This window comes from Pygocentrus nattereri, chromosome 26 (genome assembly GCF_015220715.1).
Source record: "Pygocentrus nattereri isolate fPygNat1 chromosome 26, fPygNat1.pri, whole genome shotgun sequence".
Taxonomy (NCBI): domain Eukaryota; kingdom Metazoa; phylum Chordata; class Actinopteri; order Characiformes; family Serrasalmidae; genus Pygocentrus; species Pygocentrus nattereri.
In genome coordinates this window covers 22,857,501-22,884,317 of record NC_051236.1, presented here as the reverse complement: position 1 = coordinate 22,884,317, position 26,817 = coordinate 22,857,501, and the positions used below count along the sequence as shown (strand labels likewise).

At 39.4% G+C, this 26,817-nt stretch overlaps 1 protein-coding gene across 2 annotated transcripts in view; it reads right to left on the bottom strand.

Moving 5' to 3' along the window:
* The window catches only part of pik3r3b (phosphoinositide-3-kinase, regulatory subunit 3b (gamma)), a 234,074-nt gene that overhangs the window by 136,727 nt on the left and 70,530 nt on the right, over window positions 1-26,817 (bottom strand). For both annotated transcript variants that reach the window (XM_017721440.2, XM_017721447.2), the window contains exons 3-4: window positions 16,824-16,916; window positions 15,244-15,321 (exon numbers count right to left, since the gene is read on the bottom strand). In XM_017721440.2, coding sequence (XP_017576929.1) covers window positions 15,244-15,321; window positions 16,824-16,916 — 171 coding nt within the window. The remainder of the gene's footprint in view (window positions 1-15,243; window positions 15,322-16,823; window positions 16,917-26,817) is intronic.

Sequence of the window (26,817 nt, the reverse complement as noted above, 5' to 3'; positions counted from 1 at the left end):
TGCATTTGACGCTTTGCATTGTGCTTGGTGATGTTAGGCTTGGATGCAGCTGCTCGGTCTTGGAAACCCATTCCATGAATGCTCTCTACACTGTTCTTGAGTTAATCTGAAGGCCACTTGAAGTTTGGAGGTCTGTAGCGATTGACTCTGCAGAAAGTTGGTGACCTCTGCGCACTATGCGCATCAGCATCCGCTGATCCCACTCTGTCATTTTACATGGCCTACCACTTCGTAGCTGAGTGGCTATCATTCCCAATCACTTCCACTTTGTTATAATACCACGGACAGTTGACTGCGGAATATTTAGTAGCGAGTATATTTCACATCTGGACTTGCAAACGTGACACCTGAATTTAATGATTTGGATGGGTGAGTGAATACTTTAGGAAATATAGTGTAGTATCTGTAGCTCACTTGATAGTACTGGGTGCTCACCTGATAGTATCTGGTGCACACCAGATATTTACCTAAAAAAAAATACACCATGTCCCCTCAGGGGCTTTGTACTTTATCCCTTAGAATGATATAGACTATTTTTGCTAATGTGCCTTTAAGACTGATGTAAGATAAATGTGCTCTGTTCTGACTGGCTGATCTGTAATGTGCCTCATTCAAAAAGCACACTGAGTTGAAACACCCCTTAGAACTTCAATATAAATGGGTGGGGTTATCTGCTACAGGCACAGTTTACAGCATAGTTTTCATAAATGGACTGTATGTACTGAGCAATAAACAGTGCTGGGTAGTAACAGAATATATGTAACACCACTACATAATCAGGATACAAAAAAAAATGTTACACAACATTACACAAAAAGACAGTAATCAGATTACAAGAACATTATTAAAGCAGAGTGATCACCAGCAGAAATACATCCAATTATAAACTTGTCATCTTTTGCCAACATACGCTGTTTTAATAATAAATATGTCAGCCATGTTGATTTAAATAGGTTTTAATTTGGGAGGAGGAAGGGGGGCTGCTGACAGCAAGGAATTCTGAAGACTACTACATGCATACAAATTTGCCACCTTTATTTTGCTCCATTTACATTTGGCCATTTCACTAAATGTGAGATTAGTGACTGTATGAGGTACATGAAGATGCAAGGAGTAGAGGTTGTAAAGGTGGATGACTTCAAATATCTTGGGTCAACCATCCAGAGCAATGGACAGTGCAAAAAAGAGGTGAAGAAGAGGGTGCAGGCAGGAAGGAGTGGGTGGAGACGGGTGTCAGGGCTGATGTGTGACAGAAGAATAGCAGCAAGAGTGAAAGGGAAGGTTTACAAGACAGTAGTGCGTCCTGCTATGATGTACGGTTTGGAGACTGTGGCTCTGTCTAAAAGACAGGAGGCTGAGCTGGAGGTGGTGGAGATGAAGATGCTGAGATTTTCGTTGGGAGTGACAAGGATGGACAAGATTAGAAATGAGCAGATCAGAGGGACAGTGAAGGTGGAGCAGTTTGGAGATAAAGCCAGAGAGGCCAGGTTGAGTTGGTTTGGACATGTGTTGAGGAGGAATAGTGGATATATTGGGCAAAGAATGTTGGAGATGGAGCTGCCGGATAGAAGGAGAAGAGGTAGACCTCAGAGAAGGTGTATGGATGTAGTGAATGTGGACATGGAGATGGTTGGTGTGAAAGTAGAGGAGGCAATGGATGGGGCAAGATGGAGGCAGATGATCTGCTGTGGCGACCCCTAAAGGAAGCAGCCGAAAGAGGAAGAAGTGACTGTATGAGGCACAATATTTACCTACAATCTATCATAACAGAATGGACTGTGGACAGCAGATTTGCAGTTTTTGTGCTTGTTAAGTTAAATTCTTGTTGAAAAGTCTTGAAATGAATTTGTTTTTTCATTATTTAATTACACATGTTTAATTAAAGACAAGCAATATAAAACAACATAAAAAAACAGATTACATTAACTGAATATAGTAATCATTTGAAACAGGTCAAAATTACATTTTTAACAGGTAATGCAGTTATATTGCAATATATTATTGATATATACAGAGCATGGAATCTGGACAAATATAGCTAGACTATGCTGTGTACATGTAAGGTGAAATGGTTTGAATCACTCATTTCACATAAGCAGAAACTAAATAAAACACTGAACATTTCTAGCACTGGTTCCAGCCTTCTTTCAGCAGTGGAAATCTGCAAAGTGAACTTTCAGTGCATTTCCAATCCATCACACCTGGAGGAAAAGGCATCACATCTGTGTGTACATGTGTATGAGTGAATGTGTTTATATGCAGAATGCGTGATGGTTTGATGTATTGCAATGTGATTTCACATGTGTGAGGGCTCAGCGCCGTGGCAGCGATGGATCTGAATTCATTTTTTCTCCCCTCCACTTCGCTCACTCTGCATTTTCCCCCACACATCAAAGCATTTCCCCACGGCTTAGGAGTCACACTCTGCTCTTCTCATCTGAACCCATGTCAGCCACAGTTCAGTACAAAGTTCCCCCCCCACCCCTCCAGCCCTACATTATATGATTACTAGAGTAGGTATCATCAATCCTACTCTATACCAAGGCCAACAATACTATTAGTACACCAACACACAAAGTGTTGTGCTTAACAGCTTCAACTGTTCATTTTGGTTAATTTAATTATGATATCTGACTATATTTAACCCTCAAAAGTCACAGTTACAGCTGGCAACAACAAAAAGTATATCTACAACACAGCATGTTGTCATTTTAGATGAATTATTTTTTCTCACAGTTCACTGAAAGAAGCAGAGATATTGCACGTTAAACTTTCAATCAATATCAAACTGTTTATAAAGCAAACAGAGTATTATGGTCCTTGTGGCTTAGCAACTGTCATCAAATCAACTCAAAAGAAGCGCTTGATGCGGTTCACCTCATTTCCAGAGCACCTCAGTCGTCTGTCCCTGTCTGCTGAAGGAAAGTGGGCAAATACCTCCGCTTCTACTTATGGAATTTCAGAAGCAGACGCAGAGATGTTTAATTATGGTCTGAATGTGATGGAAAGTTATTGTGTGTACAGTGATATTTTGCACCAACAAAATAATCTTTTATGTTTTTGCATCAAAACGTAAAAGTAAGATAAAGTGCAGAGTCAAGCCGGTTGATAGAAAATGTAAATTAAATGTAAATGTAATACAGCCTACACAATTATATATGCAAGAATGTCATTATATTTAGGCAGCATGGTGGTGCAGTGGGTAGTGCTCAATAGTGATAGTGGTCAGGGCAATTGGACATACTAAATTGTCCCTAGGTGTGAATGTGTGTGTGAGTGTATATGTCTGTCCTCGCCCTGGTCTCCATTTAGAAACAACTTCAGATTTGAACATCTGTAGGTAATCTATAGGGGGCTATGATGTCCAGTATAATATAATGATATATATATATATATATATATATATAAATCACAAGGACATATTTGGATAACTCTAAGATGGACTGGCGACCTGTTCAGGGTGTATCCTGCCTTCTGCCCAGTGACTGCTGTGATAGGCTCCAACACACCCTGCGACCCAGAATGATAATCGATTTAGAAAATGTGCAGAAAATCTTTATATTTGTATACTGCAGAAAAAGCTTCAAGGGATTCAATTTAGTAAGTTCAATTTTGAGTAGTGGCTTGCAAATAAGAAAGTTCAAAATTGATAATACTTGCAGTTAAAAATTAAAAAGTAGTTGCAGTTAAAAAAAGAGTGATTAAAAAATAAAGAGTCAGCATGAAGTAGTTTAGCATTTCTGTTGTAAACTGGAACCATGAAATTCCACATTGTTGTTCTTGGCTGTGGTGCTTTTACGAGAATCCTAGCATTTATGAGATTAGGACACTTACATTTTACTATACTTTTTAATGTATTTATGTCCTTACCTATTTATTCACAAAATAAGTTATGCAGTGAGTTACATTTACAACTACGTATATTTAGAGATTCTGTAGATCTGATTTTTTTCATCTGGCTAAATGCAAAGGCTACTTTTTCATCCCATACAACAAATCTCAACTTACAAACACAAACATGGTGCCAAATGAAAGTTCAGAATCTGCACTCCGGACATAATTTCTCTGCTTGTTCAATTATCAGTGAGGAGATATAACTGATATCGAATGACATGCTTTTGTTATTGCCAGCAGTAACTATGAGATTTAACGATTAATATGTATAGTGTCACACACATAGAATAAACAGACATTCTAGACTCTACCTGCTTAACTTTTTAATATGTTTCTCTACTTTTAGCATGGAGACAACTCCTAATCCCCCTTTTATCCAACATCTGGCCCTGACCAAAACCCCCGACCCTCTGTTTCAGTTTTTCCATCACCTCTTCCATCTTCATCTGTGTACCCACAGCAGACCCTGTCAACAGTCTCTCTCCGTTGCAACACAAGAGACCCAAGAGCTTTTGTGTTTCTTATTTAAGAGTCAACTCACAGACAGGCATGCAGACAGTGACATTCTACAGACACGGGCCACCAGGCCAGCTCAGGTTTTTAAAGGGCTATCCGAGGGCACTGGGCAGCCAAAAATAAATAGATAAATAAACAAAAAACAAACTCATGCAGCAGTTCAGCAATGGAGTGGTTAGTGATAACACATGCAAAGGATATGCTTACGGATATGTAAATATTTGTTAATGCTTTTTCACTCATTTTGAAAGAAAAGTCTCACCCACAGAGGCGTGGAGATTACACTTTGTGAGCTCCTCCTTGCACGTGTGCACATGTTTGTGCATGTGTCACTTTAGCCCACAGTTGTCATACGCTCCTGGAATGCCAAGTTGCATTATGTTAAGTCTGATGCTGTAAGTTCCTGGTTTTGTCAGAATGATGAAGAAAACTGTTCCAGTAAACTCTGACCTTTATGGACTGTGAGGGAAAACAGTGGAAGAGATGACAGTGCAGGAGCAGGACAGACGGCCACTGGCCTTCACAGTATGCCAAAACTAATTTATACACACAGCCCACAAAACACTCCCGAACAGAGAACTGCGAGAGTAAATTGATTTTTGTTTTTGTTTAGCTGGTATAACTGTCCTAATAGGTGTATAGCAGCACTCCTAAACAGCATCGCTGTGTCAGGAATTCTGAAAAAGAAGCTGAAACATCAGCAAACAGTTTTACATGGTGATCCAAAACGTTTTAATTGCATCTCTCTTGTTACTTCAGGTAGTTTTTTTACTCAGCTTCTTGAATGAAAACTAATGGGCAATGTAAAGCAACTATCTGCTAAGAAAAAGCAGCACACAGGTTGAAATATTTAAACAGAAATCTTAAATTGCAATGACATGTTCGTCCTGATGTAAACAAAGTTAATTTGATGAAATGGCACACTGCACAGAAACATACCAAATTTGATGATAGGAACCAAGTGTCATGATGAGTACAACACAAATACAGTTAATTTAATTTTATTTATTATCCATGATGGGCAGGAGATTTCCTTTCCAATAAAACATTAAATGTAAGATATTCATTTTTCAGCATGAGGAAAAACAGACAATTATACAAATGCTTTAAATATAAATTCTGTGCCTTTATTTTTTGCACAGCTCCAAAGTTAGTCTTAGAGGTTGGTTGCATGTTTTGTTCATGACCCATGAAATCCCAAACACATTCAGTGATGTTGAGGTCTGGACTCTGGGATGGTCAGCCCATTGTTTTGAGAACACCAGCAGCTTCTTTGTTTGATTTGATTTTCTTATTTTCTGTCTATTTTCTTTTCTCAGTAATGGCCTCTTGTTAGCTACACATCCTTTCAGACCCATAGTTTTGAGTTGTCTTCTCACAGTGGAAGGACGGACAGAAACACCCGACAATTTTTCAGATCTGAATCAAGAGTAGACCTTGATTTTCTCCTCTCTCTCAAAGATGAACGCTTTAAGTACTGTTTATCTGACTGTGATAGTTTTGGTGCTCTACCAGGTCTTGTATGTTTATGATAAGAAACGTTTTCATACCTTTGGTTTTGGAAGCTCCTGTTTTTGCTTATTTTACTTTTTATTTTTACTTTCCTGACTTCTCCTTCCTTATTTTATATCCAATCTCCTCAGAAATACCTCCTGAGAAATTTCAGCTTTAGTTTTGCTTGGAAATTAAATAAATCAAAAATGGTCTCTGACTTTTTCACAGTACTGTATATAATACTGATAATGGTTAAACAGCCTTTAGGGGACTAACAACATCAGATGTCTGGTTTCAATCACTGCCACATATATAAACTGTATATCTAGAGTGAAGCATTTCACACGAGACTACTCTGAATGACTTGGCTTCCATATTAATGTTTAATTATGCAAAAAATGGTGAAAAATGGAAAGAGTGGCTATTGTGAATAATTTGAGATTTTTATAGTTAGTTTGTTGATATTCCCTAAAATCTGCTTTGTGTACTGCAACATTATTTTAAGATACTTACATAATACAAAAAACTAGGTAAAACATTTTCCTAAAAGTCTGCTCAAATGTATAATAAAAAGACCCACAAGGACCCCCAAGGCTGCATTTCTGAAAACCATGTATAAACCGTGTGATGCTTCAGTGGCAGTTCCTGTTATAGTCCTTTATTTCCTGGGAGAACTCTTCAGAAGAACTTTTGTTGTATTATTATGCACATTGTTTCCTCGGTCTCCCCTCTACACCATGAAGAATAAACTGTGGTGTCTTTCAGAATGCCATGAGCTGCGTAAGTCAGGGACTCAAAAAAGAATTCTGTCACCACAACAACAAAGTCCTAGTCATATATCTGCCAGCCATGTCTGTGTGAGTTCGGTATCGTGCCACAGTGCTGTTGAGGATAGATTGGGTCTGCGCTCCGGACAGTCGTGGCATGCCATTGTTTACCCACTAGGACAGTCCAAGGGTGCGGCACATGGGCCTATGTGTGTGAGCCTGTGGAGAAGGTGATGAGTGTGAAGAATGAGGTAAGGAGAGTTCAGTGTAAACACTCCAGCCTGAAAAAGTACAAGTGAAGCCAGAGCAGACACCAGAGGCATACATCGGCCTCAATGCCTTCAACACAGGCTGATCTACAGTATAGAATTACAGCACTAAATACAGTATACATCATTATATACTGCTCGCTCAGCCAACTCTCAGGTGATTAGGCCTGCACTTCACAGCAGAAACACTGCAGAGCCTGGGCCTGGAGATAATAGAGTGAAACACAAGATGATATGCCACTTCAGGAAGCAATTATATTCTTAAAAAAAAGGCAGCAAAGCATACTGTAGATTACACGCTCCTCCCAAATGACTACTTTCCCATTTCTAGTGAAAAAGCCCACTTTGGGCAGACATAATGAGTAAATATAATATGTCTGAAATAGTTTAAATTGCCATTTTGACAGAGGACAGGAGAGGAGGGATACAGAAAGGCAGTGGAGAGAGATGGGTAGATGTAAATAAAGCAAGTGGTGCACAATATACAACTGTTATAAAAATATAGGGTATATATAAAAATCAGGAGTATGCATAGGGAGTTTCTTTCCTCTTTGCTTTTGCAGTTACAGCTTCTACTCTTCTGAGAAGGCTTTACACTAGATGCTGGGACAATGCTGTGAGTCTCAAGAGCATTTCTGAGTCCTGGTAGTGATGTTCAATCATTGGTTTTCCAACTCCAACTCAAAGGTGCTCTATTACGCCAATGCTGGAGGTTTTTATCCACCTCTAGCCAACGCCTGCCAATGGACATGGTGACCTTAGGCTCCAGATCATCCCTTTAAACTGGCAGTGCTTTTCTTTGAAGTATATGCGCATCCTGGAAAAACAGCTTCGGCTGATCTTCATGAAACAAAAACCTTCCTTCTCGGCAGTTTTTACTGGTACTGTATGAACTGTGTATTGGCCAATCACATGAAGTGTCTTTTGGTGTAGTGTATGAGATTAGGAGAACATATGATTAAGCTCAGAGTTTCAGCCTCAACTGATTTCACCTCCAGCACAAAGGGCCTCCACAGCCCAGCAAGCACCTCTGTCAGGCAATCAGAAAATCTCTCAGGCAATGACAGATCAGTGTGTGAGCATGTGTATGTGTGTGTGTGTGTGTGTGTGTATACGTGTGTGCGTGCGTGTGAGCACATGCGTTTTGTGTACGTGTGGGCACGTTTGAGAGACTAGCTGAAGGATGACATCACTGTCAGTAATACACTTCTTGTGACATCTGCAGAGAGGAAGGTTGTGTGTGTGTGTGAGGGTAGGGAGAGGGAGAGGGAGAGAGAGAGAGAGAGAGAGAGAGAGAGAGAGAGAGAGAGACATGCACAGATTGAGCTGCAAAATCCAGCAGTAGGTAGGAAAGAGTTTCATGGCCAGACAGGATTTAGTGCTGAGAAAGGGATCACCCGTCATTAACTCCACACACTGCCACCTGAGCCTTACTTTCACATACGTATGGTGTAATAATGTTTTAATGACCTGCTTCACAGCTTTGATATGTGACTATATTATAATGCATTGATGCTTCATGCTGAAGGTCATGGCTGGGAAGATCACTTGAGACTCAGTGAGAAGAAACGACACATGCAGCAATCACTGAATCAGCTGAATTAAAAATGTGTATATACTGATATCTGACAGTATTGGTACCTGCACAGGCATAAAATTTTAAACCCAAACGCAACCTAAACCTGACTCGAACCTGCTCACAAGTACTAAAAGAGATGGATTATCACAGACAAGGTCTTACAGAGCTTTACTTTGTGATGACTGGTTTGATTGACAAATTCCATGCAGGGATAAACTGGTATTTTGCACATCTATAATACGCTGTAATCAGTATTTGTTAACAACATATTTGTGTGGAATTTCTGATTGTACCTGGTAGAGACCAGCATCCATCCTTCTCTGCTTAACTGTTAGCCTCAATGTGTAGAATTTCCTCTCGCTACTACAGCTACTTGCAGAAATGCTTAGCACACTTCAGATGAGCTTAAAAAGCAAGAGAAAGGACCCACTGTGACCTTTCCACCAACCTAGTGGTCCACCACACAAATAATACATAAATAAATTAACCCAAATTGAAACCACACATACTATATAGTGTTCCCTGAAGTCTTTTTCCCTCTAAAACCTCTCACACTCTGGGCTCCATCACGGTGGTGTGTTAATCAGGGCGCTCACTAAACGACTCCAATAAAACAAAAGGCGAGGAAGAGCTTAGGCAGCAGAAGCCCTCTCCTGGCCCAGCTGACTGTAAAATACTGGCCTCTAATAGGTTATTGACTATGGCATACAGGACAGGATGACATCATTGGCAGCCAATGGGAGCAGAGGCAGGACGGAAGATGAGAGCAGCGATTTTAAAATTGCGTTTTGCTTAGCTCAGCTTCTCCTGTCCCAGAAAAAGAGAGTGGAAAAGGGGGACGGAGGTGCAGCACTGAGGGGAAAAGTGCAGAGAGAGAGCGAGGGAAAGGGGAGACAGAAGGGCTGCAGCCGGGTAACAGGTTAGCACCGTTCTCCGAGTGCGTGTGTGTCACTGTATCCAGGGAAACTGGAGCCGGAACTTCTTTTTCTGGTTGCTGCTGAGGAGAGCGTGTGTGTGTGCTGTGTTTATTATGTACATATGACGTTATTTGTACTCTTCGTGCAGGCTGTATATGAGATTAGTACATGCGTAAGTGTGTCCTCTGTGTAATCTGTTGTCAATCCTTTCATTTTCCAAGTCATCCCTCTGGAAGTCCTTTATTAATTGTCTTTCCTCTTTCACCTGCTACAGATACGAATATCATACAAACGAAATACTACAGAAAGAAATGAAGCAATCAACAATCAATATGGGAACAAATGAAATCACCCAGAAACAAATAGTTGAGAAATGTTGTTAGGCTGTGTCTTCATTGCTTTCTTATTCATTGTTTTGCCAACTAATTATGCAGGGGTATGTATTATTGAAGTACAGGCTTCTTTCCAGATAAACAGGCATATCTTTCCTTCTGTTTCCACCTAATGGGTATCTGGATACTGTATGAGTATCTGTGCCTGTAGCACATCATGTATTTCGCATAACTGTCTCTCTCTCTCTCTCTCTCTCACATACTTTTTCAAAGATGCATGTCCAAAAGGCGTAAACCTTGGCAAAAATCGGCTAGCCATCTCCATGACGACACCCCAACGTTTTGCGAATGGGCGGTGGGCGAAAGTGCCCCACGCTGCTCCATTCTGGGTGAGGTAATGTTTTCTCTGGGTTTCTGAGGCCGCTCGACTACGCCACTTCTTGGCCATCCTTTTAAATGGCATCCATGGTGCGTGAATGCCAAGAGGCTGCAGAGAGGGGATGTGTAATGGCGTGAATATTTCCATCCTATAAATCGCCTGTTACATAATGGCAAACACGCTCGATGCACACCCAATAGGATGAACAGAGAAATACAGCAATAGCAGACTGAAGGTTTCTGTATTCAGCTTAAATCAACAGTTCTGCAAAAATCTAGACTGCTCCCTTACCTCAAACACAGTCAATCAGCTAAGACCTTTTTGGTTTTGCACTGAAGCTACAAGGATAATATAGCCAACACATAATGGAAGCTTATACTCCAGTTAGCATCACATAAGTTCCATGCCAAAATCACTGTGTCACGATCATCCATTTTATAGGAAACAATATGGTACGTAGTACTAAAACCCCATACAGCAAAAGTTTATGCATCCCTGGTCAAATGACCAGTTTTGTTGATTTTCTTAGTATGTTTCTAAGTCAATACATCCACTACAGGTATGAATAAATGCCAAGTATGGCGTTTTTCATTTTTCTTTTTATGTATTTACTGAGTTTAACATATTAGGGAAAAAAACACAATAAACAGTAACTGTGCATTAAAATGTGCAGAATTTTGTTATCTGCAGAGTAAAAGTCACTTAACAAGGGTGCCCAAACTTTTGCTTTGTTTGAGAATGTTTAACAACTTTAGTGTTAGTCTGTATGATTATGATGATAAGGAGCTTAAATGGGAACACTATATTTGCATGGTCCCCTGTAGACACTTTGTAGATGCTCAGTCTATTTTTAACTAATGGTCAACTAAATATCTATTAAATGCAACTGACCTTGAAGCTGCATGAGAAAGATTTAATTAAATCTGTCCTTAACCCTAAACCTAACCCTAACCCCAAGGCAAAACTTACATTTACTCTTTAACCTAATTTTAAGCTTAATGTTGGTAATAATCAACTATCACCAGAAAGTTTGTTAATAATATTAGTATCTGTAGATCATCTATAGGGGACTATTCAAATAAAATGTGACCATTTTAATACGTTTAAAAATACCCAGCAAGAGACACACCACACCATGTTGTTCTTTCTCCTGAGCAAATTTAAAATGAACTGAATATTAATGACCGCGACCCTGACGGAGAAGCGGCTTAGAAGATGGATGGATGGATGGATGGATGGATGAATATTAATGAAGAGCACACACTAAAAGTGTCACTGACATCAAATCTTTAATCAAGGCTGAAACTCCCTGTTAATGTACTTGATGTTGTATCTACAGCACTGCATTATTTTGATCCTGTATTTATAATGTACAAACAAACCCATGAAGAAAAGAATGCTTAAACAGATTTGGCATGTATGAAGTGCTTATACTCCAGTATGCACATAATGTCAGAGCTCATACGTCAATCCATTCGCTCCTGCTGGATGTGTGCATTTACGAGTTGCCCTAGGTGGTTACATGCATGCTTCTCGGTCAAGGTAGTGAACTGCTGAGTGGATGTGTCAACATACATACATGTCAGAACTTCTAAGTACTGTGTATGTGCAGTAGGTTTATTCTATTTTTTTTCCAAATTATGCTTTAATATGCACATTTAATGTGTACATTTCATAGGCTGTGATCTGAAGTCTTGTTTGTATGCGTTTTTGCCCATATATGTTGAGTAGATACAACGAGTTGCCAGTTTATTAGAAACAACTATCATCTATCTACATTCACCGGTCGTTGTATAAGGTCCACCTACCTTATAAACACACCATATAGTGGAATGACTGTAGCCCTGCACAGTCCTACTCTACTCAGTTCACTGATAAAAAGGTACCAACGTAGGACCACTACAATTGTGAATATATCTATGCATACGTGTACAGTTACATATAAATTCTACATTATTTAGAGGATATTTCTGAGGAACATGCATAAGGCATGAAGAAAATTATTATTAGATGTAGAGAAAATTGAACTCCTAAGAACCATGCAAGAGCTGGTAGACCACCAAAACTGTCACCATCAAACAGTGCTAAAACTTTCATCGTTGAGAGAGAGGAAAAAATCAAGCTCCACTCTTGCTTCAGAGCAGGAAAAATGCACAGTTTCTGTCCATCCTTTCACTGTGAGAAGACAACTCAATGATATGGGTCTGAAAGGATGTGTAGCTGTCTAACAGTTACTGAGAAAAGGAAATGGACAAAAACAGCATTTGTAAATCAAACAAAAAAGCCGGTGTTCTCAAAACAGTGGACAATCCACCCCAGAGTCCAGACCTTAACATCCACTGAATATATTTGGGATTATTTGGAAAATGAAGCCAACTTCTAAGACTGAACTTTGGTGGTGTGACATGAAATACCCTTTTGACTGTACATTAAATAAATGATGGGTGGTCTCTGACTTTTGCACAGTACAGTATACACTGAAAAGCGTCGACTAAGCTTGTTGTAAAATATACCAAATGGCCTTTTTTCTTTCAGTGTGATTTTTCTGTTTTCCATTGTCTTTCTACTGTTTTAAATTGTCCTACAATGTTTTTGTCTATTTTTCAAGTGTTTTATTTTCTCTCAGTTTCTTTTGATTTTTCTTTTATTTGTGACTCGTCTTTTGTAAGACTTGTTTCATTGATGAGCCTTTCTCTCATTTCTGGGGTCGACATTTCCGGTTTGAGGAGTTCTGTGTAAAATAATTTCTGTTTTTGAGTTTTCATTCATTTCAATCACAATGAAAAAGAGCGAGGAGCTGACATTGAAAGTAATTTGGAACAGCACATGTGTGCAGCGCACATTTCAACCCGTCAGCCGTCAACGTTACACTGAAGGGAAAAACGTGGCTGAAAAGGGGCTGCAGTACCATGTCGTTTCAGTTGGAATCAAAGAGCAAGAGAGTCTGTGTATAGCAGAGAGAGGACTCACCTCGGAGACTCTACTAATGAGGAGGAAGGGGTGGTGGAGCAGGAGGAGGAAGAAGAAGCCTAGGAGGACGCATATATATATATATATATATATATATATATATATATATGTATGTGTGTATATATATATATATATATATATATATATATAAAACCTATGTAACAGGTAACCATTACTTACATTGTGTGAAAAATGCTGTTATTAAAATGTACCTCTAAGATTTCAAAAACAACCACTGTAGTCAGCTCCCATTTTAATCTCTACACTTTATTTATTTTCATTTAGCTTTGTACTACATTTGAACAGTCATGCATGTTGAATTTTCATGTTCTGCGTGGGTTTTTTGTTATGGACCGAAATCATGGCATGTGTACGAGACTCTCCAGACTGGCATCAAAAAACTTCTGTGACCCAGGTGACTGGAAGGATGTGTGGCTATATGTGGTACATAAAAACCTAACAGTGAATCAGCTTATAAAACAGTAAATCTAATTGTGTACATTAAAATGGGTTTGTGAACTGCAATGTTGTAACAATGAACTGGTTAAACTCCTCCGAACTTCTTTGAAGTCTGTAGTCTGTGCGGTCCCTCGCTTTTCTTTAAGGACTGGTAATACTGAGCCCTTACACGGATCTCCCTACCTACAACACTGGACACTGAGAAAGATATAACTTAACACAATAATTCATGTTAGACACCATTTATTTACTTCTTAAACAAACACATATTTAAAGATCTCTAAATCTGAGGAATACTGAAACTACCTAATATCACTCATCCTGTCTATATATTATATATATTATATATAGATATTAAGTAAGGTAGCTAGTGTTACAACACTGGGAACCAGCTAACAAGTTCTAACGGGTTTTGCAAGTTTGGTGCTTGATAGCTTTTCCACAATTCTGAACACAAGCATGGGACTTCAGCTAAAGATGATGAATAATGAAATGCAGCCATATTCGCAGTGGAGCGGCGTGGAAACCTAACCCCTCCTCCGTGCGTGAAAAATGCCGGAGTGATTGCAGTTTTGTAATGTATGGTACATCTACTGGACCCCAGGAAGAATAGCAGGTATAACGTTTTTCTACAGGTTAGTAGTTTGCCTGCCCAGTAAGTGTACAGCATACAAGCAGTGCTGCTGATACACTCAAACCAGCCATGACACTATCATGTTGGTATCACTGTTCTGCTGAGAATGGTTCACCATCCAATTAATATCTGGGCAGCAGTGGTCCTATGATAGTCATTTTCCACTGATGGACAGAGTAAATGGGGCTAATAAATTGTGTAGCAATAGATGGAATACAGTCAGTGCCTATAAAACTGTAAAGTGAACCAATAAATAAATAAAGTTTCTGATAAAATGCTCAATTAATGCAGATACATGGTGTACATAATAAACTGGCAACTTAGTCTATGTGTCTGTATGTGTGTGCATGTATGACTCAAGAGAGCCTATTTATGTTTGTCAATAACCAAACTCACATGACTGTAAAACCCACTTGAATGGAGACTCTCTAGAGGTGTGCACATGAGCACTAATTTCAAGCTTTATTTCTTGAGAGTGTGTTCAGTCTTTGTGTTGACTGTCAAGGCAATTACACATGCATATATATCAAATTAATGCAAAAAGTTTCAGACAAGAAGACATCTATCAGAATCAACTTGTGTTGATGTCTATGGGTATATACAGTTATCTGTTTGAGAAGAGGATAAGGCATATGCTTATGCTTAAAAGTTCACTTTCCACTTCTCTGCCAGTGCTACTCAGTTATTTTTGGAAGTGGCACAGCCAAAAAAAGTACAGAGCCAGAGCACTCCCATGTGGTGATAACCTGAACTTCAGCTCAAACTTTCAGCTCAACTTTCACAGCAGTGCCTATACAAACTTGCTCTAATACCTACAGGCAGTGCCTACAGTACATTGTTTAATAAGTCAGTCCATTGTGCGAAAAGTAAGCATTAAAAATCTATAGTGAAAATCACTGTTTGAGCTTCGAGAAGAATAGGACCTTCCAAACCAACCCACCAAGATATATGTGTTGCACTAAACTAGTAAGAACTTTCAAACTTTTAATAAATGCTACGACTGAACAGCATGATAAAGCACAGCTGCGCTGACCTGTGTCCAGGGCCTGTCGTAATTCAGGGGGTCCAGTGGAAACAGGAGGGGTCCTGTAGATTGTCTCGTTTTCCCAGCCTGAAGTCAAGATGATAAAATACAACAGTGTAAATAGTAAAGTAACATATTTTATGATAATGCAACTATGTAAAATATAAATTATTATAATATTTAAATTATTATGATATATAAAAATTCATGCTTCCATATGACTGATACTACTTTTTCTAGCTCAGCAACACACTTAGAGATGACATAACAGTAACGGGCTGATGTCAACAGAAAATGCTGGGTAAAATATCAGAGGGAAAAAAAGAATGTATCTGGTTAGCTATGTATTCATTCCTGCGGGGTCACAGAGTGTCTGGGTAGTTTGAACATGACAGTGTGTTTACAAGTGCTTTAATTAAAAATAGCTCATTTCAAACTGTAGCGACTTCTCAGGTACGTTTTGCAACATTTCACTACTGCTAACAAGCATTTTTCACTATCCCAATCACTTCTTCAGAATTTTTCCCATTCATCTCGAGAAAAAAATTTAACACTACTGTTCTTACAGTAAAAAATACTCTGTCAGTCCCAGCACAGACACCTCAGAAACACTGACAACTGTTGGCATTGTGCTAGATCCACTATTTTACATATATTTACGGAGTAAGAAGCAATTCTTTGGTCTGTATTTAGTTTTAGTTTTGTTATTATTTGATTAATCTATACAGTGTAAACAATATACAGCTTTTGCAAAATGCATATCTCAATTGTTGGTTTGCTGGAAATGTTTTTCTACTGGTGCCACAGTTCAAAGACTTGGTTGAACTCTTATACAAGCTGTGAAAGACCATCATTTATGATGTGCACTCCTCTCCCTTTTACTCTATGTTCTTCAACCACACCATCTAGTCTTTCACCCACTCCTCTATTTACTGCTGTGGCTCTTGTGCACAAAATACCTTCAGAAATGACCTCTTTTTATAGATGGTTAGGACTTGACTGGCATATTTACATACATTTAATCATCAGTTTGTACCTATAACTATTATCAGTTTTGTGTTTTGCCGTTTATGACTTTGTGAAATTGACACGCAGGTTATTTTCATGTTAGGTTTATGAGTTAAGTGTAACAGTTTTGTAGTGAGAAGTGAGTGAGAAGTGAATAAAAGAAATTTACAAATTGCGTTCACTGAATGCATTTTGTATTCAAGCAAGGAAAAGTGCTCAAATGCTGCTGCTCTGTCTGAAGGTAAAAAGATAACTCAGTACTGAAAATCCTTCTTGGTACTTGTAAACAAAAATCTAAGAAATCCCAGATCAGTACTGGCCAGTATGGAAACTTTAAACATCTGTATCAATACTTAAAAACAATGCAATAGCAAAGTTTGGGGCAAATGTATGATCATTTTTGTATGTAGTTTGCATGATGCCAACTGATAACGTATAAGCTTTACCTATTAGCTAAATTAGCTTTGAAGCTCCAGTGCAAATCTAAATAAATACACTAGTGATAGTTTGGCAACCAATTTGAAGTATGTGAATCTGTCTGCATGGTGTGTTAGCGTGCCAATGATGTTTAATTAGCTCACCCAGTCTTTCCAGAGCTTCAGTCAGTCTGAGGACCACGACTGGGGCCTGGTCCGGCACGGCACACTGCTCCACAACATCCCCCAACCCGCAACCTGACAGAGAGGGAGAGAGGGAGCGAGGGAGAGAGAGAGAGAGAGAGAGAGAGAGAGAGAGACAGAGAGAGAGAGAGAGATTAACTACAGACATCCTCCATGCTCTTTCCATTATTCACATGAAATAGAGACAAAGAGGTGCAGGAGCAGCAGACGGAGGGAGGGATGAGAGATCCCACCACTGACACACTGTATTCCCTGATTAGCGGCCTGCCTATAACCCCCTACGGCAGCCCTCCCCAGGGAGGAGGATAGCTGTCATATTCACACAGGAATTACACATACACAGTACATTGTCCACACAAACACACACAGCCACCGCTCTGAAGTGGTCGTGTAAAATAATGCAGAGCGCCAAGTACATCAGGATGAATGCTCATAATTATTGAGTTAGTTGGGGAGAGGCATAACAAAGACTGAAAACTGCGGTCAAAGACTGAAAACTGAGGTCCATTTATTATACTTGTATGGTTTTATACAACACCACAGCAAAATTACATTGTTGAATTTCTAAGTGAAAATAAGTGAATACATCCTCTATAGAGAACTCAGCTAAATATAGTATTTTTCTACATTAAGTAATAATTTCTATTTATTTGCTGAGTTTTAAATATCGGAAAATAATGAAACATACAAAATGTGTCATAACTCTTGCACAGGCCACATAAACAGTAATTATGCATTAAATTGTGCATACGTATGATCTCTGTAGAGGATGTATACCTTATGTACTGAACTATAATCAACATAATCTGATCGCATGTTTTAAAAAATTCAGAACAACAAATGATAAAGAAAGTTGAATCACAAAGAGTATTACAGGTTAGACTTTTGAATAAAAGGAAAACGATTTTGGAAAATGTATTTGTCCGTTTATTATGACCTGTTCGGACTATCTAAATGCTTGTGCTTTGAAATAAAGAAACAAATTTTAAAAATGGCTTAGAATGTTACAATATAATAGTGTTATGCTTCTTCATTACTACACCTGAAAATATATTTCTGTGTGTGGATCTGCTTGTGTATCCATGTACATAGAGGGCAGTAGTTTGTCTACAGGCTCAATTCTGTAACACAACGCAGTTGTGATGAAACACAGAAGTCTGTGGGTAATGAGCTTCACTTATGTATGAATGTTACAGTTCATCAGCAACTGTACAGTGAAGCATTTCTGCCTGTCCACCTTCTTATGGGCTGCATTGTACATATTATCACACAGCATATGTATATATATGTGTGTGTGTGTGTCTGTATGTGTGTGTGTGTCTGTGTGTGTGTGTGTGTCTGTGTGTGTGTGTGTGTGTGTGTGTGTGTGTGTGTGTGTGTGTGTGTGTGTGTGTGTGCGTATGTTAACCCTCTTTGTGGACTGTTTTGTACTCACACTAGACTCACTTGGATGTATGTGATGTGTGTCCCTGCCACTGAACCAGACATGAGAGCCATGTCTCTGCTGTGTTTTGACAAAGATGTTGCTGACGTGCTGCATGTGGACAAGAACAGTCATGAGTTGACCTTTAGAGGAAGTCCCACCCATATGTTTGTTCAGCAGTGATGCTCACGCTACATATACTGTACACTGACCAGCATTACGTACCCCTCTTTGTTTCTACAATTACAGAGTATATGCCATATGTTTTAAGAAAACTTTGTTAGCCCCCTTTTACTCTGTTATTCAATGGGCAAAACCATGTGCAGAGAAACAAATGGACTACAGTCTGTAATTCAAGAACTAAAAAGTGCTTCTATATGGTAGGTGGAGCTGGTAAAAAAGGACAAGTGTAGACAAAAGGAGGTGTACTTAATGAAGTAGCAGGCCAGTGTACACACTCCACTGTACATACCTACTTTTACTGGTTCATTACTTACAGACTGTCCAGTGCAGTCTATAAGTAATTAGATAGTAAAACTCAGAGCAGCATGTCAGCAACACCTTTGCCAAAGCATGAGAGAGACACGGCTATCATTTCTGAGTGCCACCTGCCCAGCAGCAGGGACACACATAACACACATCCAAGCCAATCAAATCTCAGTGTAAAGAACTCCAAATGTCATGGTTGGAGTTCATGCACTGGTCAAGCAGTCATTCTGGTCAGTCACTGTGGCCTAGATTGCTCATGGCATGTACTGTTGATTTCCTCTGTTTTTGCATATTTGTCAGACTAACTGACTTCAGTTCAACTTATCAATTGTAATACAAAACAAGGAGAATATGAGAAAACACAAAACACAGTTTTTAAAAGATCCATTTATTGAAGAAAAACATTATGCAATGCCTCTTTTACTACTGTGAAAAAAATTAACTACCCAGTTAGCAACAACAACTGTGACCAAATGCTTCCTATAACAGGAGCTACATTTTGACATTGCTGTGGGAATTTCTGTAGAACTATTTTAATTTAGCCACTCTGCAAAGTTTTCCAGCATGAACTGCCCACTAAAGGTCCTGCCACAGCTTATCAATAGAGTTTAAGTCAGGACCTTGAAGAGGCCTCTCCAAAACCTTAATTCTGTTTATTTTGAGCCATTCAGAGGTGGATTTACTTCATGCATAACCCAGTTTCTGACAGAAAGCACAGTTCATAGTTTCTTCGATTTGGCAAATCGTTAGGCCCTGAAGTATAACCACACCATCATACTACCACCACCATGTTCGATAAGGTTGATATGATGTTCTTATTATGGAATGCTATATTACCTTTTGCCAAATGTAACAGGACCCTTTTCTTCCAAAAAGCTCAATTTCGACATGTGTAAGTTATTCTGAATTTAATAACGAAAGTAATTATTGTGGTTCCAGACTTTTGAAGAGTAGTGTAGTTTGTCCTGCTACACATACAGCACACTAGCTTGTAGACTTAACTTGCCATTCACAAGGGAGATGTCAACATCATTTTCCTTCAAAAGTGTACAGAGAAGAAAGGTTAGCGGCGCAAGAGTTACCAGACACATATGACATTCGCAGGATTGGAGTGAAAGCCGAGACTTGTTCTGTGACATTTACATAGATAACCACACCATTAGCATCTCATTAGCATGAGCGTAATAGCAATCCTGTGAGAACCAACACTCTGTTTTCCCACTCGCCTGTGTGGAGCGAGGATAAGGGAACCGAGGCACTCCTGTATTCTTGTTTGGGAGCCTTCATGGGCCCTCCTTAGCGACAGAGCTAATTAGTGCTGATATGTACCGAAGCTAATGTCTAGCTGCCTTCACTACCTCTCCATCTTCCCTTCCATATTTCATAATTAGGGAATATTTGTTTATCTAACTGAGCCTCCCACAGTAGCATCTGTTGACAGCAGGAAAGGTTGCTGTTTGGGACCGCGAGCATCGCCGCAATGCTAATCACCGCAGCAGTGGCCCTGCTGCTCCGCAAGGAGCCTCTGGCTGATTTGATTGACTGGTGTGAATGGAAAAGGTAATGGAACAAAAGTCTCGCTCACTGTATTGAGTAGGAAGAAGGGATGTTGAAAGAGTTGATTAGCATATATGCAGAAACTTGGACCCGGGCAAAGTTTCTGCAGCTGGGAATCAACCGCAATCCCGAACAAGAAGAAGTGGATATGAAAACCACCGTTCTGGAACTATCATTATGCAAATGTAGAAGTTGATGTGATTCTTTAGGTAATAAAAAGAAGAAAAGGCTGAAAGACTGGGATTTGAGGTGGGGGGGGGGGGGGGGGGGGGGGTGTGACGAAGAGTCAAGGAGATTAATCGCGTAAATACCTGGGAGTCTTTTGATGCAGGTGGCAAAGGGAGGGAGGTTGAGATTACATATGTTAGCGCTGGAGCGAATTGGTATTCCAGCTGCACCGAGCGCATTTAATTGCTCCACATCCCGTCGATCTCTCTACGGACCCCAAGAAGACATGGCTTATGAATGAGCAAAGAGGTGAGGGTGTTGAGCTAGAATCATAATTCTTTTTCTCCCTCTCTCTCTGTCTCACTCCCTTTCTCTCTCTCTCTCTTTCTCTCTCTCCTTTGTTGTAGCATCCCCACACACTTCCTTATGCTTTAGATATGCAGGATATGACTGACAGGAAACGGAGCACTTGTCATATGAAACAGAATGCATGTATGTCTTCACCATCAGTTAGATGTAAGTGTGGAGGGTTTTTTTGCCTGTGTGTTTTTGTGTAGCACCCTCTTTCCACCGAAGAGCTGTGTATTTTCTGTACAGTGGCTCGATTAGCATCGCTGTCACAGACCATCACTGGAGCAATTCCTCAGGAGGCGGGCGGCTCACTTTGAACGGGAACGGCTAGCCCTGCTACAGGAGCGGCTGCCTGACTGAGAACAATGCAGCCACTACAGCATGAGCCCCTGCTGAATTCTAACACGCTGGTCATGTGCTCTTCACTTCAGGAAGCAGACAGTTATAATGTCAGATAAGCTGCTTTTTGTGTTCCTTTGGTTGTTAACAGTAGTTTTCATAGCACAAGCAAAGCTCTGATGGCAAGAACTGATAATATTGAAGAAGCACATTTGGTTCTCATCTGTATTTAGATTTTGTTGTTCACCAAAATGTAGAATGTTATATTTGAAAAACTGGATATGTAACAAGGATAATTCAGCAAAAAACCAGGTAGTACATGAGTTAAACAATGCTTGGTCTTCAAATTTTGCATCTTTAGTATAATTTTAGTGGTTAGTTCTACATATGGAAGAAGGCATGCCGAAAAGTGGACCCCGCACCAAGCGGGACATAAACCGCAAAGGAAAGAAGAAGAAGTATAGTTCTACATATAGAGCTAATGTTGCTAACAAATGCTAGGAGTCATATGTATGTATATATATATATATATATATATATATATATATACACACACAACTACCGAAAACTACAGAAATTGCAGACATAATCTGTTCTATCCTTATGCCTATGTGACGTGTGCATGTCAGGCAGGGCCGCCAGTTCTTCTACACAGCGAAGCTTTGTTCATTTTTACAGTTCACTGTGCCTTTAACTACTGACAAGGCTATACTTTGACAAACCTGTGCAACTTAAATGAAGATATGAATGCAGTTTGAATGAGATGTTTTGGGAATGTATTTATGGAAAGAATTAGGGAGACTATTGACTTGTAGTGTTTGTTATTAACAGTATCTTTGTATAACTAAACTAAAAAAGCAACATTTGGGCATCTAACACATCTGGCCAGATTGGCTATATTAGTGGTAAGTGTAACAATTGTTGCTAAACAATTCCTTTATACATAGACAATAGGCTGGAACATAATGATTTTTTTTTCAGAAACAAGTTTTCCAAATGTACTGATTTAACTATAATGATGATTCCTGATATTACTATAACCTGAATGCAGAACACTATTATCTGCTGGGCCACTTATAAGCAATGGCAGTGCATTAGATTAGCCTCCAAACCTGTAAAAAGCATGGAAGTAGTGATGCATTAGTATCAATTATGTAAAAAAACTACACAATATTAAAACGCAGGGTAAAAAATGACCTCCATAGTATATTTGTATTACTGGCTATCGTCCATTGTTAGGGTTGCTATAATGGCTGCTAGTGAGAGAATGGAGAAGGGCCCTTTCAGATAGCAGAGGCTCTATTGTTACTGTATGGGCTCTAAGAGCAGCAGCCCGATGCTTTAGGAGAACAGAGAAGTCTAGCAGATGTTATCCGTTTTCTATTAAGTGGACAGAAAGCAATTTCTCTGGCTTTCATTGCAGCATGAGAGTGTGTGTGTGTCTGTATGTGTGTGTGTGTGTGTGTGTGTGTGTGTGTGTGTGTGTGTGTGTGTGTGTGTGTGTGTGTGTGTGTGCGCATTTAACGAGGCAGCTCTGCTGTGGTCGGGGTGACAGGGAATTACTGGAAGGATCAGCACTTCTGCACAAAGCCATTAAAGTGGGCAAAGGCAGGGGTCAGCCCACTAAGACTATATGGGATACAGAAGTACTATACACAAACATCATAATAAATCCCCCACTTTTCTCTTTTTCCTCCTTATTCCCACACTAAGCACTTCTTATGCACTCAGAAGGAATGTTCTCACATGCCACAATCAAGTCTACCCGTATAAGCCCACTAACACTACAAACACAAAACCTCAAATGCTGGAAATGTTCTTTCAGCTCTCTGCAGCACACCCAGGACCTCACTAGGGGGAGTCCCAATCTCTGCCGACTTTCTCCAGCCTTTGTGTGCTGCCCAGTAAAGTGAGTGAAGCAAGAACATTAAGGACAAGCGAAGGAGAGGAACCTTTACCTTGGCAACGAGAAGACAAAGGAACAGTAGGAGACAAGTGAAAAGTTAAAGGAGTAATGGATTTGTCTCCTCTTTGGTACACAGTGTATATCTCTAGTAAGTACCAGATATAGTAATGCAAACATGCTGAATGTCTCATGTTATTCCACACCACAAAGTCCACTCTGGCCACCATTTAAGGCTGATGCAAAAATATTTCAGCCATTTAATCTGGTTTTCTCAATTAATCACAATTTCTCAAAGCTATTGTTGCATTTAATTCATATATGAAGTACTTGATCTAGCAAGGCTGGAATTTTTTGTCTCACAAACTACCTTCACAAAAAGAAAACACACAAAGTGGAAAGCAAGTCACATTCTTGTAAATCTTTCATACAGAAGCACAAAGCAATTTCTAGTTCTATACGTTTTGCTGTGGCCAGTGATGACCTGCACGTGATGTAACTCTTCTGGTGGAAAATTTTAAAGGGACCATCACCAAATTCTCAGAATGGATCGCCTATGCGATGCTTAGTTTCTTAGGGTTACGAATAAAGGTTTCTAAACGGTTCTTGGTTTGGCTTTATGGTTCTAGTAAATCCTATGGTTCTAGGATGGTTCTCTCTTTTCATTATGTGGAAGAACTTTAAAAATGTCCTTCAGACTCACTTCTGTTCACAGTTCTACTACAAAAACAATGGTAAAATACACCAAAAGGTTCCATGGGGAACCAAAAGTGGTTCCATAAATTAAAAGAATAATTAAAAAATCATATATTGAAAGGAAAAAAAAAGGTCCTTCTGTGGCATCACTTTAAGGACCTAGTCAGAACTGGCTCAAACATTGTATGAGCCTTTTCTCACTGAGTAAGAACACAAAAACAGGGCAATGCATTACGAGTATCATACTTGCTTATAACAAAAACATTATTTATACCTATGCCAGATGCCAAAGTGTAGTTTCTTCAACTTTCAAGCAATGCAACAATTGTATATGAAGTAAAGATTTTATGTTATACAGACATATAATATGCATTTTAAGTAGAATAGGAAAATGACGGTAGTTGCTCTACATTTCTAAGGTTTATAGAAATAACCAACTAACATACAGTGAAAAGCAACTTGTACTGAGTTCAGTTTGATCCCCTTCCTAAGCTACGCCACATCTGCATAAAAACTGCCAATAATTCGGAAACATCTGGCTTACATCTAAGATCTAGGAAGAGATTATGACTGAGCTCTGATAACGGAACACCTTCCAACGTCAACATAATATATTAATCTTCCCAAACGAAAAAGCCAGAGTTGCTTCAGATCAGCTGGAAAAGGTGAATGCCTGAAACGTAGCCTCGTCTCAGTCTGCAGAGTGAGAACTCGCTGTGGGATACAATGGCTGGATTACCTCACTGCCCCTAGAAAATGTGATTTAGTTTGGTATGAAGTGTGTTTTGTTGATTACATAAATCCTGTGCAGCACACTGGATTCAGATAAAGGGAAGTGATCTCTCCCCTGAGTCCAGCCGGAGCTGCCAGGAGGAGCGCTGCGAAGGTCAGACAGCTGAAGCCTCACAGCTATACTGTACTGCCAAATACTCATTAGTGTTACTCTGAACATTTAGCCTGCGTGTTTATTTTTGAACTGTTCATTTTGTCATCTGCAGAAAATACAGCATAGTATTTCATTATTTCACAGCTCATAACTGTATACCTAACGATAAGCTTACAGCCTCGGTCTGCAAGGGCACACACCCCTTACTTCTCTTTCTAGAGGGCTAATGCAGTAGTCTTCCCCTTGTAGCTGATTAAATGAGACATGCTTTGTGTCTGAAGTTTCTTCTTTAGCTCTGAACAGAAGCTATGAGGCTAATGCAGCTAACAAAGAATAAAAGCTTATGTGCAAACGTCATGCTTAAGTCATCACATACCTGACTCAAACTGTGTTAAGTTCTTAAGTATTTTGAAGTAGACTTGCTGACCAGTGTTGGGGTCATTACTCAAAAAAGTAACCCACAATAGTCTAGTGATTACTTCTCTCAAACTGTGAAGCACCCTTAAAAAGATGGTGCTTCAAGGGTGTTTTAGTAAAGCAAATTGTTCTATATCGAACCATAAACACTTAAAGAACCCTTTGTATCATGAAAGGGTTCTTCAGGTTGATGGAAAATTGCATAAATGTTCTATAGATGATTCTTTATAGAACCTTTTTAAAAGGTTCAATAAAAATAACGATAAAAATAGCAATAAAAGTACACTTTTGGGTCCATTTTTTAAAAAAGGTTCTATATAAAACAATCTATAGCACATTCTCCATCAATCTACAGAACCCTTTATTCATGCAAAGGGTTCTTTAAGTGTTCATGGTTCTATATAGAGCCATTTTCTTTACTAAAGAACCACTGAAGCACCACCTTTATTAAGTGTGTAGAATAACTTTACTTCTTACTTTACTGACTACTTATTGCTACCACATTACATCTGTATTACTTTCTGAAACCTGGACATCCACACCAAGTATTAAGTAGGAAGGAAATATAGTCCTTTCCAGTAATTTGTTTAGAAAGAAATATTCACCAGTGAGTTTACGGCAGTTGAAGTTGCGCAGGAAGCCCAATCATGCATACATGACATAGAAATATATAGAGATGAAGAGATTGAATACCACGCACAAAATTAATATTGTTCTCTTAGAGAGATTTTAGTAAACAAGTATCTTTTTTTCCTTTTATTAAGTCAGTAAATGTAATATGGCTACACAAACGTAAGTGTTTCTGATACTTTATGACACACTCATCTATAAAAAGTATGTACTATGTCTTCTGATATTGTTTTTAGTTGTGCAACACACTTGTGAATTCTTATAGATGACATTATATAATGTTATAGGTCATACAGTGTTTGACAGCTGTGAGGCAATTGTGTGATATAGGCATGTGATTTGTACAATGCTGTTTGGCAAGTTATATGTTTCCAAGGTTTGCATTTCCTTGTAATATATACATATATTACACAAGTATTGCACTATTCCAGTTGTACAGTTGCACTATACAGTTGTACAGTAATAAGTTATGAAATGAAACTATGAATGTGCTGTCGTACACATTGTGCAGTTAGTTCGAGGTAGATAATAAATGAGATGCAGGTACTCCGGGATAGAATACTGATATAGAAATCTTCCAGATTATAGAGGATGTGGATAGAAGATGTACAAAATGTCAGTCTATATGTGTAAGTAGAGATTTGCTAGATTGAAGGTGCAGAGGATCAGAGTGAGTCTGATGAGATGTGGATAAAGTGTAGATTGTCCATGGTGATGATGACTCAGAGGTACAGTGACAGGCCTATAGACCGATACACCAGCACTAATGACTGTTCAGCAGCCTGATGGCCCGGGGGAAGAAACTGTCTCGGAACCGGCTGGTTCTGGACTTTATGCTTGGGTACCTCCTCCCGCTCGGCAGCTGTGAGAACAGACAGTGGCTTGGGTGGGTGGAGTCCTTTAGGATCCTTTTGGTCTTCCTCAGGCAGCGGCTGGTGTATAAACCCAGGAGGTTTGGGAGCTGGACCCTGGTGATGTGCTGGGCTGTCTGCACCACCCCCTGCAGAGCTTTCCGCTCAATGGCAGTGCTTTTTCCATAACAAGTGGTTATGGAGCCTGTTAGACCGCTCTCCAGAGTACATGTGTAGAATGTTCT